The sequence below is a fragment of the Mycteria americana genome, chromosome 4, assembly GCF_035582795.1.
Source record: "Mycteria americana isolate JAX WOST 10 ecotype Jacksonville Zoo and Gardens chromosome 4, USCA_MyAme_1.0, whole genome shotgun sequence".
In the NCBI taxonomy this organism is placed as follows: Eukaryota; Metazoa; Chordata; class Aves; order Ciconiiformes; family Ciconiidae; genus Mycteria; species Mycteria americana.
This window is the reverse complement of record NC_134368.1, coordinates 82,488,431-82,505,071: the sequence shown is the minus strand read 5'-3', so window position 1 is coordinate 82,505,071 and position 16,641 is coordinate 82,488,431. Positions and strand designations below refer to the sequence as shown.

Below are 16,641 nucleotides of genomic sequence, written 5' to 3'. Positions count from 1 at the left end.
AGAATAGAACAGCCCCAGAAGGAATAAAGTTTTCCTCTGTGGAGGAAATGGAATAATTGGATGTAGGCAATGAAGTTGCAGCTATACCATTAGAACAAGAAAACCACTGGTAATTTTACAACAGCTCAGAAATTCTTATTGTTTAATTATGATTGTCAGAATTGGCAGGCACAAGAAAGGGCAAGAGAGTCTCAGAGGTATCCTCAAAAAAATCTCAGAAAGTTCCACAAGTGCTGCTGGTTCAATAAAGTGTACGGTTCTAAATCGCCATAGTGAGCACTTTTCAAGCAGCCATGCTTTTTTACTTTCCAACATGTTTGTAATAAAACATACAAAGCCAACCACTCTATTTTTGTAGAACCAAAGCACAATTTTTGTAGAACCAAAAACCTACGGAAAATAAAACTAGCTAATTCCTTAAGACATTCTAAAATAAACTTAAGAGCCTCCACAATGGTCAGGCCAGTGAAATTCATCAAGTAGAGGTAGCCACACAAGTCTGTGCAACTCCTTGAGGCAGCACTTGACCACATAGTCACAAGGTTGGTTTCTTAGTAATCATTTGGTTTCTAGAGTTATTGAAGAGTCTGCTAATCATGCTCACAAGGCTGTGACCAAGAAAGGAAGATGACCGGTCACAAAATTATTGCAACAATAAATTTAAGAATTCTTCTTAGCTATCAGGTCATTTGACTAATGTTAGTAATTCAAAAACTGTTTGTGATACTTGAATCAAAATCACTGTGCTCAGCTAAGTGTGATATCCTTGGAAAGTAAAGAGGGGACCCCCCCCCCCCCCCCCCCCAAAAGAACCTGATTGAGTCTTAGATCTTCCAGTAGATAGTGCTGGAATTAAAGTTCTACTCCTTAGCAGGTATTCAAACTACTTTTGTAACTAGCATTTATTGTTAAGAAGTGTGCTTTAACAGTTTTATTAAATAATATTTTTTGTATAAAGATTGCTGAACTAAGACCTAAAACCAAATCTTATTTAACACAGAAAGAAAAATCTGTATTCACCTCAAAACCAGCTAGCTTACATAAACATTTTCAAATTTCAGTGTGAGTGTTTTTCTTTAGAACTCCACCTAAAGCTAATGAGAGTTGAGTAACTAGAATTTATGTACTAGAATGAAAAATATATGCCTCATTTTTTCTCCTTTACAGTCAATGAAATGAGGTGGTCTGTTTTATAATTTTAAATACACTGAAATCAGAAGCTGTTCTGAAAGGCTGCAGAATAGAACAAATAAGATAGAGAGCAGCCAAGCATAAGACAGCTGTATTTGGAGAAAACAGAACTGCTCAGAAACACAAAACCCACAGGCTGAAAAAAAACATAATATTTTATCTCACTTGCATATATCCTGTTCTTAACATCCAATGAGCTATCTTTACCTTGCTTCTAATTGTTTTATACTAGACTGCATTTGCTGCAAGCGTTTGTCAGATGCTGTTTCTCTTTGCTGGGCAGATATCACGTCTTCTTCCTAAAAAGAATATATGTATTATCCAGACATCATCTGAGCTTCCCCAAACAAAATAAAGATATACTAACATAAAACAAGTTAGAGAACAACTTGCGATTAATTTAACGTCAGCATTCAGATAACTAACTAGCCATTCAATTGCAATAGAAAACTAATCTTTTCTCTAGAATACCTTTCTCTCCAACTGGCCTTGAAGTCTCTCTGTCAATCTGGTCATTTCATCAACCTTAGCATTTGCTGTCCGCCCATCTATTTTGGCTTGCCTGTATAAAGAAAACAGTCTACGAATTACATTTCAGTTATTATAGGGGAAAAAACCAACTCCATTACAACTTTGTTGAAATAGCTGTGAAGGGCAGTCAGATTTCATAATACTGTTCCTACAGGGCAGAAAAGGTTTCCCTCTTCCTTCTCCTTCTTACTATGTGGCAGTGAGAGAGGAATACCAAATTCATGAAACAGTTGTCCTGTGGAAATTACTTCTTAAAGATAGCTTAACAAGAAGGCATATGTGTTGATGAAATATTTGGGAGGACTAGGCAATCAAAAACTTTATGTGATTCAATAACTTAAATATAATTTGCTACAAATATTTAATAGAGAAATCTTTTTCAGAATTAGATTTCACTTTTAAAAGCAATTTGACTAGGAATTAAAAAAAAAAAATCATTAACCACTTCTGAAGAATTTAACTGATGTGCTTTGTAATCTGAAGAGGTTTGATGAGCTGAAACAGAAAAGGAAAAAAAAAAAAAGGACTAGTTAATGAATCAGACTTCTTCCTCAGTAGAAAAGCTTATTGAGAGGAGCAACGCTCCTACTCCTCTGACTTGGGAACAGAAAGACATACAGAGTCCTTCACCTGGGGTGTAACCCAATTATTCAGGCTGCATATTAGGCTAAATTTAAAGACCAATGGTTGAATGTATGATAAAGTTAAAAAAAGAATAAACATATTAGATAAGCTAATGCAAACTGGAGCACTAATAGCCATGAAAGCAGCTAGAAAATATTTAATACTGTTAAGAATCAACTTCAAGCAAAAATTCTGTATAGAAATAATAATTTTGATTTAATGGCATAAAAGACAAGAGCATATTATACCTGTATGAAAATCTTATGCAAAATATATATAACCCCAGCAATTCTACAGCAAATATTTAATTTCAGCTTAATTAATCAGAAAAGCGAATTTTGTTATAATTTCTTTAAAAAGCAAAAACAAAGATAAAAACATTATTCCCAGACACATGGTCCTCACTGCAGGTCCAAACCTTTGATCCTACTCCATCTGAATCATGCACATTCCTCCTACAAAAAGTACTGTTAAGTTTATGAGGACATTAAGTTGCTTCGCCCAAAATATTTAAAAATATTTTCAATGTGCTGTAGAACAAAACAAAATAAAAACTAAAACCCCAGCATAAGAGGAAAACAAAAAAATTATAAAGAAGTCATAAAACTCAGAACAGCTGAAGCATTAAAAATGTATTTTAATGACCAAATTAAGATTCAGATCAAATTCAGAAGTGTGTGTTTAACAAGCAACAAATTGATTCTAAAGATGCAGCTTTTATTCTTCACTGTGCAGTGTATCTTTAACATAATCTTGGCAAGTTATCTCTGTTTAAAAGCTTTAAGATTCTGAAATGCAGATACCTGCCCTAGCAATGCCAAGTTTCTGTCCTAGTAATGCCAACAGTTCAAACCTCAACTCTCTACAGAAGTACATCAAATATGACATTGTCTCTATGCGTGGCAGATTATGACCCCTTAATAGCTAGCGTAACAGTACATGAATAGTATATAAATAGTACAGTGTAACTGCACATTTTATATTGAGTTTATGTTAACACTGATGAGAAACAATGACTCAGTTCTCAAACACTTCTTAGGGAGTTTTTGCCCAAATTTCAATTGTTTATTTTGGGTAAGGTCAGCTTCTGATCTAAAGAATAAAAGCTAATAATCACCCTGAAAATACCTTCCAGCAGAATTCCTAATTTTGTCTTCTTTTTCCCAGACTACTTGGCAAAACTTAATCTGGCAGTCTTCCTTTAGTAGCACGCATACTAGAGAAATAGGATGACAATACCAGGAGCATGTTTAAAGTGTTTTATGGCTGCATGTGTCAGACTGTATACTTTGCTATATATTAAAATACCTAGAATTTATGAACACACATTTATAAGCTTAGCAATACCAAAAGCTCCAAAATTACATTCAATCTAGGCCATACAAACCTAAATCAAACCTAAACTCTCTTGTAAGTTGTTTTTTTTTTTAAAATCTACTTTAAAAATTCTAAATTTAAAAGTCTTTAAATCCAGACTTGTTACTCTATCACCACAAATCAATGTAAATCTATTAAAAACATCCAAAGGATTAGAATTGTCTGCTATATAATCCATGCAAACTACATCTATGTAACTTCATGGTAGAGAAACAACTGGTGAAAATACTCCAGACTTCTTTGAGAATCACTGCAGCAGTTAACTTCAGAGCTATATAGAGCTGCTGCCATTAGCTGTGTGAGTATAACATAGTACTGTTTTTAGGGACGCAAGAACTTTTAGCTGATCTGAGAGGAACATGAGCGTAATCAGTGCCCATAATTAGAGACACAAAATTCCTCGGAGAGCCTCTTTGCCCAAAACTGAGAACGCTACAGGGAGAGTAGCAATGACAAAGGTTGCTCATGATCATCGCCAGCCAGATTAAAAAGTTACAAAGAGATTTCTGAGAAGATGACAACTTGAAAGGAAACATGAAAGCTTGTGATTGTTGGTGATGGACCTTAGAGGGACAGCGCAGCAGTGAAGCTGTGTTTGACCCTGCCAGGAGTCACCCCGTGGGCATTGCCACCTTTTCGCAAGCCTGAGAGCGGCTGCCCCACCAGACACCAGGAGTAGCCTGCACCCAGCTGACAGCCCAGGGTGAAATAAATGGGGACCAACATATCAGGTGTGTGCATGGAAACTCAAGGGGTGCTTTCTCAGCAGGGCACAACTAGCAGACTTCAGGAAGCAGCACAAGCACACGTAAAGCTGGAGCACCCACACCTCCAGCTGTAGGGTGTGCAGATGGGGGAACGTGTACTTCCCAAAAAGGGAGTATCTGTGCACATACTTTTAATCCATGCTTCTTGTGAGAAAAGGTGTGTGTACCTATATAAGCAAGCAAGAGTGTCCGAGACCAGTACTTCATGGGATCAGTTACAGAAGGCTGTTTATAGATTTGTGTTTATTAATACATTGCAAATGCCTAGAATTATGGTTTACCCTGTTATATTACCATTGATCATTAGCGTATAGACACTGATCGTCCATTTATTGATTAATGGCATACAGTTAACTTCTTTGACTGACTTAAGCCACATGTGTTGAGCAGTCTTGCCCAGATAGAACATATTAAATCAAAAATCTAGTGTTCTGAAATGAGAAGGAGGATGACTACTCCAGCCCTGTGGATACTTAAATGGAAGTCTAAATTCACTCACAATTTCACTGCTTATAAAACAGCAACTAATCAAAAATATGCATATATATTTGGGCATGTGCAAGTGAAAGTTCAGAGCAAGATGATCCACTAGCTTTCAGTCAGTCCCAGGGACTTCTACCTTTTAATATATCTTCTTCTCGAAGCAGTAGTTTAAGCAGAAAACATGCACTTCCCTTCTACTATCCACACTCATTGCCATATACATAGTTATACAGATCCTTGTGTGTATACATGGTTATGAAGCAAAAGAGTTTGGCCATTTTGGTTGTCATGCCATATTCTAAATTATTTGATCAAAGTGCTATCATTAAAGAATTTCATATAACTCCAAGGATCAAGCCTAAATAGGAGTTTCCTTTTAAACAAAGATGAGACCAAAGGAAATCATGACATCTGTAATTTTGACAAACACTCTCAACTGCCTGCTCAACCACAACCTGAGTGATTTTGTTTGGTGGGTTGTTTTTTTTTGGTTTTTTTTTTTTTAATCAAAACCACTGAGAATGTTAGAAATGCAGTAATAAACTGAACATTGATAGCATTTATTGAATGTCTAAAATAGGCTCAGTTAATGCTAATTGCTTTCATACCCACTTATTACATGAGTCAATGTAAGCATGTCAATGCAAGACCAAAGATTTATAGATGAATGAGACACCAGAACAGTAATTCAATACTAATACCCTCTGCAAGGAAAGAAATTCCAAAAAAAGTAGGGATATGAAAATGTTGTCCTTTCCCTTTTCAGAATTAAATAGTAGCATGCACAAGCAAATTGCAAGTGATGACTGAGTTTGGAAATACTTTATTTTAGCAAATACCCTGAATACCACCTTAATCTTTGATTGCTTGTCACAACATTTTCCTTCTCCAAAACACACTATTTTTGAAAATAGTTTTTCCATGGAAAAATCTTGGCTAACAAAAGTGAGAAGTGCTAACAAGTCCCCCTCAAAAACACATCTTCAGTGATTGAGGTAACTTAGCATTTGTAAGCAGGTTCTGATCCTAAATTTATTGTACAAAGGAAATGTAAAAGTAAACGTTGTTTAAAACAAATAAAATTATTCTAGTAAGTAAACCATAACATACCAAGCTGGGGGTGAAAGCTTAATATTAGAAGCAGCTAATTTTTATTGCTCTAACAGCAGGGAAGTTTAGACACAACCAATCTTGAAAAAAAGACCAATTTTTAAATTAGTTAATAAATATTCAACAATGACCAATATTCAACGCTAATGAATGTGTTCACTCTAAACCTGTATCTTTTACTTTGGGTATTGTGACACAGTAACTTTAATATCTATGAACAGTACAACTATTAAACAGATGTTGAAATTTGTATAACACCCAATCTTTACAGTGATAAGCACCTAGCATTACAACAGATACCAATTGCTCTTCATGTAGTATTTTGTATGGGTTTGGAACAGAGAAGAGGGAATGTCTGATGCAGCCATTCTTTCTTGGAGGGATAAAATCAGTATCAGCATATGTTCAGTCAACCTAGGTTTCTAAATACCAGCATTACCTGGAAAAGCTGCATACAAAATTGAGTGCATGAACACATGTGCATGCACAAACACACAGAGCCATCTAACTTTTTACATAAAAATGAAAATTATTTTTACCATTTTTGGGGTGACCTTCTTTAAAATCAAAAGATAAAACTAGTGTAGAACATCATATTAATCATGCTTTAATCACAGTATCAAAGGAAATTACAATCACTAAAATAAAAGGAAAATTTAATGATCAAACCAAAAAGTGTAAGTACATTATAAATTTTAAGCTTATAAACTTAAAAGTTTACTTTTAAAAGCTTATTTAAAGCTTTAGGTAATGCTATACAAAAAAATATCACTGGTTGATCATGAATGCATTTCCTTTTCATTGTCAGTCCACAAATCCACTGTTCACTGAAATTAAGTTTTAGTTTGACCTCGACCATCACTAATTAAAAGAGTTAACAGATCCAGTAAACTGGCATTGAACAGACTATGGCTGTAAATAAAAATAATCATGAAATTGTGTCACAGGTATTTTTCTCATTTTCCTTGATATACTTCAGGAATATAATGAACGCTTCTCTTACCTCTAACTTCCAAACAGCCTACGGTTTAGAGCTCTTTATTGAGAAACAGTGAATGGAAATTTTATTAAAAAACATTAAAACTCAAAATTACTTTGAACATTCAAATTTCAGAACTGTAATGAGTAATTATGTAACTGCATTTTGAGCAAATTGTATTCTAATGAAAATTTATCTTCAGAGTCAATTTTGTTGTGATACTGACACTTTGTTCCTTTTAAATCAAAGGTCAAATGTTGAATATTTCAGGAAATAGCTGAACCAAACTAACTGGAAATATGCCACCCTAACACTAATGATGCACACATTTGTAACAAACTTAAGAGGCATTAACTGAAACCATTGTAACTATCACTATCAAGTCAGTTTGCAGTACAAACAAGGCCCATGATACAGCAGCAGCTTAGAAAAAGCTATAGAAATTATATTTAATAATTTTTTTTAATTGTCTGGTTTATACCTCAGTTGTTTTCGTAGCTGCTCTAGTTCCACATTCTGTTCCGTTACAGTTTTCAGAAACTGTTGATTGCTCTGCAAAATAAGGAGATATTTGTAATATGTTCCTTATTGTATTGAAAATGTTATATACTCAGAATTGTAATAGGGCATTTCTACAGAATACAATACCATAAAAATAGCCAATAAGGTCTATTTAACACTGTGGCTGGTCTCCAAGTGCCAAGGTTTAGGTAGAGTATTTTAGAAAGGCAAATGCAGAGTGATGTTTCCTAATCCTCCCCTTCTTTTCCCATATTTTGGTAGTGTAAGAGCTTCCTGAGATAGCTCAGACCTACCATCTGCATTCCCATCTAGTTTAGGCATCTAGAATACCTTGTCACAGTGAGTACCACAGTAGACCACACATTGCTGGAAAGAATTCCTTTGTTTTAGAAACAAGAAACAATGAGAAATTGCTTCTCCTTCATTTTTTCCTATGCCAGCCATCGTGCTGGAGGTGTCATTCTCCTTCAGCTGTCTTCTCATTTGAGAATCATTTCAGGTTTTTGTTACCCTACTAGCCTTTTCTAGATCTTCCGTATACCTTACACTGAGATATTAGAGATGACCACAACTGCAGGCAGCATTCAAGATGCTACTGTACTGTGGACTTAAGCACAATATATTCCTTTTCCCCTGCCTCCTAATAATTGCTAACATTCTTCTTGCCTTTTTGAGTGTTGCTAAGAATTGTTTTCAGACACTTCCTACTTCTAAAATACCTATTATGAGTGGTAACAGTTAATTTCAAGACCATCACAGACTATCCAAAGTAAAAGCTCCCTCTTGCCCACATGCATTATTTTGCTTTTATTAATACCAACAAAATGTCAAATTAAATTCACTCAGATACTCAACATCATGAGATCTTTCTGCAAATTTCTGCGGTTTATTTCAGTTTTCACTGCCCTGAATAGTTTAACATCAGTAGTGAACGCTATTGCCTCAATACTGAATCTCATTTCCAGAACATGTATAAATATGCTGAACAACTCTAAACTGAGCACATCTAGGAAACACTGCTGTTTTACCACAATAAAAAACCTGACTAATTATTCTGTCTCTTCACTTCCTATTTTTCAGTTTGTTAGTTCACCAAAGGGCATGCTTCTTTATCCCATGACATCTTTATGCCTTTGGTAATTGACCTTGCCAAATGTTTTTTGGATAACGCAAACAAATGGATTACCTTTACCTTAACATCGTCTGTCTCATTCCTTTCAAAGAGTTCACATATTTCACTCTCTCCTCTCCACATCATCTCTTTCCAATTTTATGATTTTAAGCATTCAGTGATTCTGTATTTGAGGTACCTACTACTGATTTGCTTGTAACAGCAGATCAGACAGTCTGTAACTTCCAAATGCTCAGCAAAACTGCTTTAAAAGCTCACTATTGTATTTGCTTGAGATTGTTTTCAGACAGCAACCTCCCAATAACTCTAAAGTATCTATCTTCAGAGAATAGTTTTGAGACCATCGCTGACTACATAAGGCAAAAGTTCCTCTCCGAGTGCATTATTTTACTTTTATTAATGCTAACAAAACAGCTTGTAAACAGGACAACTGCTTGCAAGATACAATCCTGCAGTAATCTGCAATATGCTACTGAACACTGGTAAGGGCTTGATTGGAGTATTGCACTGTTTCCAGCACCACAGTTCAAGAATGACGGCACAATTGGAAAGAATTTAAAGGTGAGCAAGAAGAATGATTAGACATCTTAAAAACATAGTCAAAGAACATTTAAAGACTTGACTTGCTTTGAACAGAATAGAAAAAGTGGGGAAATGAAAAAGATGGCAATATAAAAGTTTTCAATAACAGGCACCATGACAAAGAATGTAGCAATCTTTCCTCTGCACCTACAATATTTCACGCCAAAGAAACAGGCTTATATTTTAACAGTAGGTCAGATGTGAGGAAAAAACGTTCCAGTGATAAAGAGAGAAGAGAGTTAGACTGCCTAGAGTAGGTTAGGGGTCTTTTTGCACTGCCAGTATCCAAGACAAACATTAATCAAAAAATCACACAGGAATCATGTCTTTCAGAGAAGACGCCGTTCAGCCAGAAACTTCACCATGTCTTTCACCTCAATTTTTCTACCATATTAAAATTGTTTGTCAATCCTGGAAGTGCTAGGCTAAAGCTTAGAGAATAAGAAGTTTCACAATCTAAGGATATGGATGAAGCACTAGAAGATTATTAGAGCTCAGAAAAATCCCTGAAAAGGTCAACGACAGACACTGAAGCCAGCAGTGCCTAACTAGGAATTGATAAACATGTGGCAGAGCTAGCCTACATAAGAGGTAATCATTTAAATAAATTTTTCCTTTGTGAAGATGGTTTTGAATGTGTGACTGAAGTACACTCACCACATACTAAAGTTCTGGGTGTAAGCTTACCACTGACTTCTTGAAGAAAGAGCTCACAATATTAAGAGCTAACCTCTCAGCCACCCTGACCTGGTGTTTGGAGTTCAGGAAAAAAGCCATTACTACTTGATTTTTGGCTGGTCCCTAGAGAAGTTTGCAAATCTGAGTGGCACAAGTTCTTTTCCAGCCAGGTATGTATGAAGGAGTTTTTGCTTTTCTTTTATACTTTGAGGCTCTAGTAGGAAAAAAACATAATTTACTAGGTCACTGCTCAGAAGGTTTTACTTACCAACTCTATTTTCTCATTGGCTATATGCAGTTGCCGAGTCAACTGTTGAAAGCCAGTCAGTTGATCCTAAAAAGAGAATTCAGAGCTTCTTATAATCATTATCATCATAAAGACTGTATAATTAGAGAGTTTCATAGTCAACAGAAAACATTTTCAAAAAAATTTATACATGTTGCAGGAAATTCAATATGCCTTTGTAGATTTTAATTAGATTGCTTTTAGCTGTCGACCTAGTAATCTGGCAAATTAGATTTACTACTGAAAAACACATCTGAATTTCACTCAGTTACAAATTGCCTCCTTCCAGAACTCATACACACTTACTATCAAAATATGAAAACGTACATGAGTAGTGTCTTTAAAGAGCCACACAGACTACAATGCTACTACAAGCATTTTTGATAAGCACAGTAGCAGACATGTACCCCTTAATTAAAAAAATGCCTGTATGGACGGGTTTAATTTGCTCTTTGCCATATAGGATGTCTTGTGTCTATACAAAAAATCGTTCCGATTCAACTCTTGAGTCCCTGACGGTTAACTCTGTCTTCCTAGGAAAACTAGCATAACACAAAAAAATCATCTGCAGCATGCCAAGTGTCTTCACAGCATAGAGAAGACTCAAGTCCCTGAGCTGGAATATCTACTAGTTGTGCTGGGTTTAATGCCTCAAGGCCAAGTATACACCAGAAACGTATTCCAACAACTCCCTTATTTACTATGTCCAACCCTTACAATGATATCCTCTTTCATCTTTGCTTTCTGTCAATTCTAATTCTAGTTGGTCTTACCTATTTCTTTTTACCTCTGATAGCTATTTTCTGCTCCTCCATTAAAAGCAAAACCTAAAATAAAAATTTATTTAACTGAAAAGTCTTTTTCTGTGGGAAACCAGTAGCATTTAAGAATAAAAGGCAGCTCAACCTTATTCTTGTTACAATGGCATTAAAATCCACCAAGGATTTAGCTACTGAGGAAAAGTGGAATCTGACAGCCCTAAGCCCTCCAACAGCTACCAATGACTCTGTATGCTCTACTATGTGTATGTTACCAGTAACTGACAGTGCAATGCAAGAAAACCTAATAGAAGGAACAGGAGCAAAAAGTTGGAACTACACATAGATAAGAGTCCTCATAACTATTACTTGAAATAATTATGAAACTTGACAGAGCACAATAGCTGTACAGATCTTCTTCCTGTTTCTTGGAAAAGAGCATATTGCTGAGGTGGACTTAATACCACAAAAGAACAAAAATCAGTAAAAAAATATTGTTATATAGGTGAGCTGTAACCGTGCCCACAAGTCTAACGTACTTGAAAATGGAAAGCAAACGTTAAAAATTTGTAGCATCTCTTTACAGACCTAGAAATATCTGTAGCGAGGTACACACAGCCATGAATTTTCTATTTGTTCACACACTGAGCATCTTTATATAGCTTGTCAGAGCAAAACAGCTTCTTTTCTGAACTAAGATTTCCTGAAAGGCCTTCCCCAGAAGGAGCAGAAGAGAACAGGCTGCTAAACACAAGCTAGCTTTAGAAGAATACTGGTGAACTTGATTTTTCATCTGTTCACACATGCTTCTTTACTGAATGACACCAGGAAATGGAGACTACTTTTCCCACTATCCCACTGTGACCTTACAGACAAAATTCAGGATTCAAACATAGCAGAAAACACGAAAGACTTACACCTTAGAATTCAGAAATCTTTAGCAACTTTTTCAGATGTTGAACTGTACTGAAAATTTCCAACCATGCAATTCAAACATATGATTATTTATATGTACATGCGTATCTTGTGCACATATACATGTATGTGCATTCCTCAAGGTTCTGCCCATATATTTGAAATACAGAACTCTTCCAACTGTAACGGTGCACTTGGCTGATGAATCAGTGACCACATCTGACCACTCAACTTTAGATGACTATTATGGAACACAATTAATGGTACTGGTAGAATTCCCCCACTTCAGTTTGACTACGCACAGACCCAGAATTTCTACGGTATAGAAAGACATTCCAAAGTTAACAAAAACATAAACCAAAATTACTTTCTGCTTTTGCCTTTCAGCCACGTGAATCTGCGTTTCGGTCATGCGTTCCTGGTACTGCTGCTGGAGTCGATCATGCTCCTGTAATACAGTCTGCCAGAGCTCTATTGCTTGTTCTTTTTCCTAAGTTACAGAAAAATGATTTGTATAATATATTCTATTACAGCACATTTACCTTCATCTGTTATTCTCTCAAGAGAGATGTCTTAACTTCTATTTTGAAGAAATGCCTTTTTCTGTACTTTTCTCTGCATGCATTACAACCATGCAGACAAAATACCAAATTCATAAGCAGAAACACAGATGCTTGCAAGTTCAAATTCCACCTACAAATGAATTGCAAGTTTTCCAGATTTTTTTTATAGCTCAAACTTTTACAGGTATTTACTGTAGGCCTACAGTAGATATAATATTCAAATACCAAAATTCAGCTTTCAATTTAACTTTAACTTAATCATATGCAACAGGATTGATACATCATTGTAATAAGCTCAAAAAATTTTCCTGATCTTTTCAGTTTAAATATTTTCTATATCCCACATATACTTGCCTCCTAATATCACATTACAATGTTTTTGATTAAAATGACAAGCTACTACAAAAACCTGAATTGAACAAAGTATTTTATTAATTTCCTGGTCAGGAATTCAATATAAAGATCACATCAACTACGTAAAACTACAGGCACAAATTAATACTAAAAACTTCCTATAAGAATCTAGGAGAGAAGTTCCTTCAGGTTTTTAAGTTGAAAGTGTAAGTACTTGTTTCTTTAGCTACAGAAAGTCAAGAGGACCTCAAAATAGTCTCAAGGAACTCCGAACAAATGAATTCTGAACGAAGAAATAAAACAGCTTCCCCTCATCTGCCACGGCACAACAAGAGAAATAAAACAGTACAAATGTTTCATCTCACACACTTGATTCGTCAGTTGTAGTTGTTCTTGAAGGTTTCTCACTATTCCTTCATCTGCAGGAATATCAGTTCCCAGAGGCATGAAAGGAAGAGCCTCCAGTTGCTTCTCAAGAGCCTCTTTCAACTCTGCATGCAGCCTGAAATTCAAAGAACCGAGTTCAGCAAAGTATTTCTTTAACAGGAATTTTTTTTTAACAACTGAAGTATACCGTACCTTCAATCTGTACATGCTATTTACTTCTAACTCATATTTAAATCTATTAAGTTATGTTCTACAAACACAATAGACAGTTTGAAATAGTTTAATCTCTAGTTCTTTTAGAGATATGGTTAAATCTCCTAAACCTGGTGCTGTAAGCACTTAACAATGCTGTAAGCAATTAAGCACTTAAAGACTCTAACATTAAGCTCGTGAGTATGAGATCTTCAACTATTAAGTAGATTCAAAAGATTTCAAGGTCCTAGAAAAAAGGCTTTTTAAGGTTTAGAAATCAAGAAAAAACAGCAGTACTAACCGGGCAGTGTAATTATTTACCTTTCATTTTCCTTGGTGACTTGTTCAAATTTTAGTCTCATCTCACTCATTTGTGCCTAACACAAAAACATGCAAGAGTAAGTACTCATTTAAGTGACATAAACTTTGGTAATTCTTTCATCTTTTAATTCTGACAGATACTGTAAGAGATGGACAATTTAATTCAGCATAATACAGTAAACGAAAAGCCACTTTCTTTTTTAAGAAAAGTCACAGGATGCCACTTAAATTTAACAGCTGCCAAGTCCCGTTGTACCTGAGCATTCAGAAGTTATTATGAGCATTGAACTTACCTTTTGGAACTCTTACAGCTCTTACAGACTCAAGTTCTTTTAGGGATACAGTGGATAACTCATCTTTTATGCAGTAAGCATTTGTGATAAGAGTTTAGCAATTAACTGAGGAGAAGCTTCAGTTACATGAGTCAAATGGACTGTTTTGTTAACTAAATAGTGCAACAAAACCATAGTGCTTCTGTTGCCTTCTGAAATTGGCCAAGCTTGAAGACTGTATTTGCAGAATCTTTATGACGGACAGATCAAACAAACAAAGTGCATTAAACCAAAACCAGAGTATAACTTCTGCATGTAGATCACAAGTAAAAATTGCTTTCTGTATGACACAGGTTTTAATTGTTAAACATATCACTTTGCTTTTTGGTGATCACATGAAGCATAAAAAGTTTCATTCTTCTGTAGTTGAAAGGAGGACAGTCCCCCTCCACCCCAGCCTCCATGATAATAGATATTTAAAGAATTATTTGAATCTGAAGAATTACTAAGAATGAAGAAGGCTGGTGTATCTACACTTGCAGGACTGCGCTGGACTGCATGGCCAAGATTAGACATGTAAGGAAAGGGGGAAACAGCTGCCTCATCTGAATGTCACCTAGGAAAACACCTGCAACCATATAAGAACATCTAGAAAAATAAAACATGCGTGTTTCATTTCACAACACTACTTCTCCAAACACACAGTAATCTGTGTAATTTAGACAATCTCCCAATCTTTTCATAGAAAGCTCTCTGTTCATCCATTTGAGGCAGACTGCAGACCAGCAAGTTTGTGAAGCATGGCGCAGGCATACTTTCCTTTATTGACAAAAACTAATGGCCTAGATATTAATACTAGAAAAGTCTAAGACTATACAGTCTGAAATGTTAGGAACATCCATACCTGGTAAAGCTGCAGCTGTTCTCTCATTTCTTCCAAGTGTTTATCATACTCTGTGATTAGAGTTGACAAGCTAAAAAGTTGAAAAACATGCTTAGAATAAATTTTGTAAATGCTGAAACATTGTTCTGATAATTAACTAGTTTTACAGAATTCTTAATCTAGAGAACAGAACAAAACAGTCACTTTTCTTTTTTTCCAAGTTCAGCATTCACCAGAATCAAATGAACAAATTTAATTACTACTTTTAAAGTATGATCATTAACAGCAGATTTCCTGTATACCAGAACTAGAACATGGCACATTATAAATGAGCATTAATACAACATTAATATTTCATCCATAGAATCCCAAAGTATTTGTTACTGCTTTCACATACAACAGTAAAGTAGCCTGTAAGACAACGTAAAATAATGTAGTTCTACTTATATACTTTTTCCTTCCCAATATTTTTGTAATTGATAGTAATTCTCTGAAAATTCTATATCAGTCTGGAGTGATAATGCCTTAAAAGCTAACAAGAAAGGATAGGTTATTTTTTATAACAGAAAGGAAATGACAATGATTATTAAACAATTTAGTAATAGGCAACTGTTAGCTGAAAAATGTCAAATAAGCATTTTTAAAAACATCCATCTGACCTCAACAGACAGCAGTTACCTGGGCTGCCTAGATCAGTACAATCTTACCTGTGCTTTCGTTTATTATCTTAAAATTTAGACCAGAGAATTCCTTCCTTCATCTCTCATCCTTTATTTTACAGATTGTGCAAAAGTCATATATTTAATTTACTGAATAAACAGAATAGTATCTAAAAAACAACTGCTACAGGAACACTTTTACAGACTTCCATTCACAAGTTCTCAGAGCTGTGAATACGTGTACATAAGACAAGGTTCAGCTGGATATCTATACTTTTAAAAGCACATGACAATTTCTTTTGAATACTTTGTAGTATTCCCACTTAATATTTGGAATCAGTTACCTTTGGTCCATCATCCTGGATCTGGATACGCCATCACCACCAGGGGCATTTTTCTGTAACGGTATACCTTATATATTAGTACTTGCACATGACTGCAAGTAGTTTTAAATTTTTGTATGTAACCCAAAGCTGTTGTTCTGCCTGTACTGTAATCATACACAATATCCCACCTGATCACTTCCAGGTTTATGTTAAAAAATCCTTGAGTGCTGGCCCAGCTTGAAAAAATTGTAATTTTGTTTTTTCCCTGGAGATGCTGATACAAGGCATAATTGCATCTGAGGGGGAATCATCTCGCTCTTAAAAAGAACAATCATAAGTTTGTGCAAGTGCTAAGTTCTTTTCCATGCATCTCAGCATCAGGAAAGTGTTGATGCCCTATCTTCTGCACAGACTTTCAGACAGGCTTGTGGTACCCAGCACAAAGTTTTCTAAGAGACTGGTCTCACGTGAAGATAAAAGAAGCCTATAAAAGTGAAAAAGTCTGCTAAAGTAGAAAACAAGTATTCTTTCAGGAATATCTTCTCCTGCACATGACAAACTTTTGAAAATCCACCAAAAATACCAGAATTCACTGTTACGACAGTTTTATTCTGCTGCTGCTTGGAAAAACAACAAGCAACTCTAGAGTTGCGTGATGGACCCAAAGCAAGGCCAGGCCACACTGAAGTGGGCTGTGCTCTATGCATGCAAAGATGTTTGTCTCAAAACCTCATCACAAAAATTCTTAC

At 35.4% G+C, this 16,641-nt stretch overlaps 1 protein-coding gene across 4 annotated transcripts in view; it reads right to left on the bottom strand.

The window, feature by feature from the left end:
* The window catches only part of SCLT1 (sodium channel and clathrin linker 1), a 46,138-nt gene that overhangs the window by 25,584 nt on the left and 3,913 nt on the right, over window positions 1-16,641 (bottom strand). For all 4 annotated transcript variants that reach the window (XR_012775652.1, XM_075501087.1, XM_075501089.1 and 1 more), the window contains exons 4-12: window positions 15,911-15,971; window positions 14,929-14,998; window positions 13,753-13,808; window positions 13,222-13,354; window positions 12,303-12,425; window positions 10,245-10,310; window positions 7,544-7,614; window positions 1,663-1,753; window positions 1,399-1,490 (exon numbers count right to left, since the gene is read on the bottom strand). Coding sequence is in view for 3 of the 4 variants with exons in the window: in XM_075501087.1 (XP_075357202.1) it covers window positions 1,399-1,490; window positions 1,663-1,753; window positions 7,544-7,614; window positions 10,245-10,310; window positions 12,303-12,425; window positions 13,222-13,354; window positions 13,753-13,808; window positions 14,929-14,998; window positions 15,911-15,971 (763 nt within the window). In the remaining variant the exon portion in view is untranslated. The remainder of the gene's footprint in view (window positions 1-1,398; window positions 1,491-1,662; window positions 1,754-7,543; window positions 7,615-10,244; window positions 10,311-12,302; window positions 12,426-13,221; window positions 13,355-13,752; window positions 13,809-14,928; window positions 14,999-15,910; window positions 15,972-16,641) is intronic.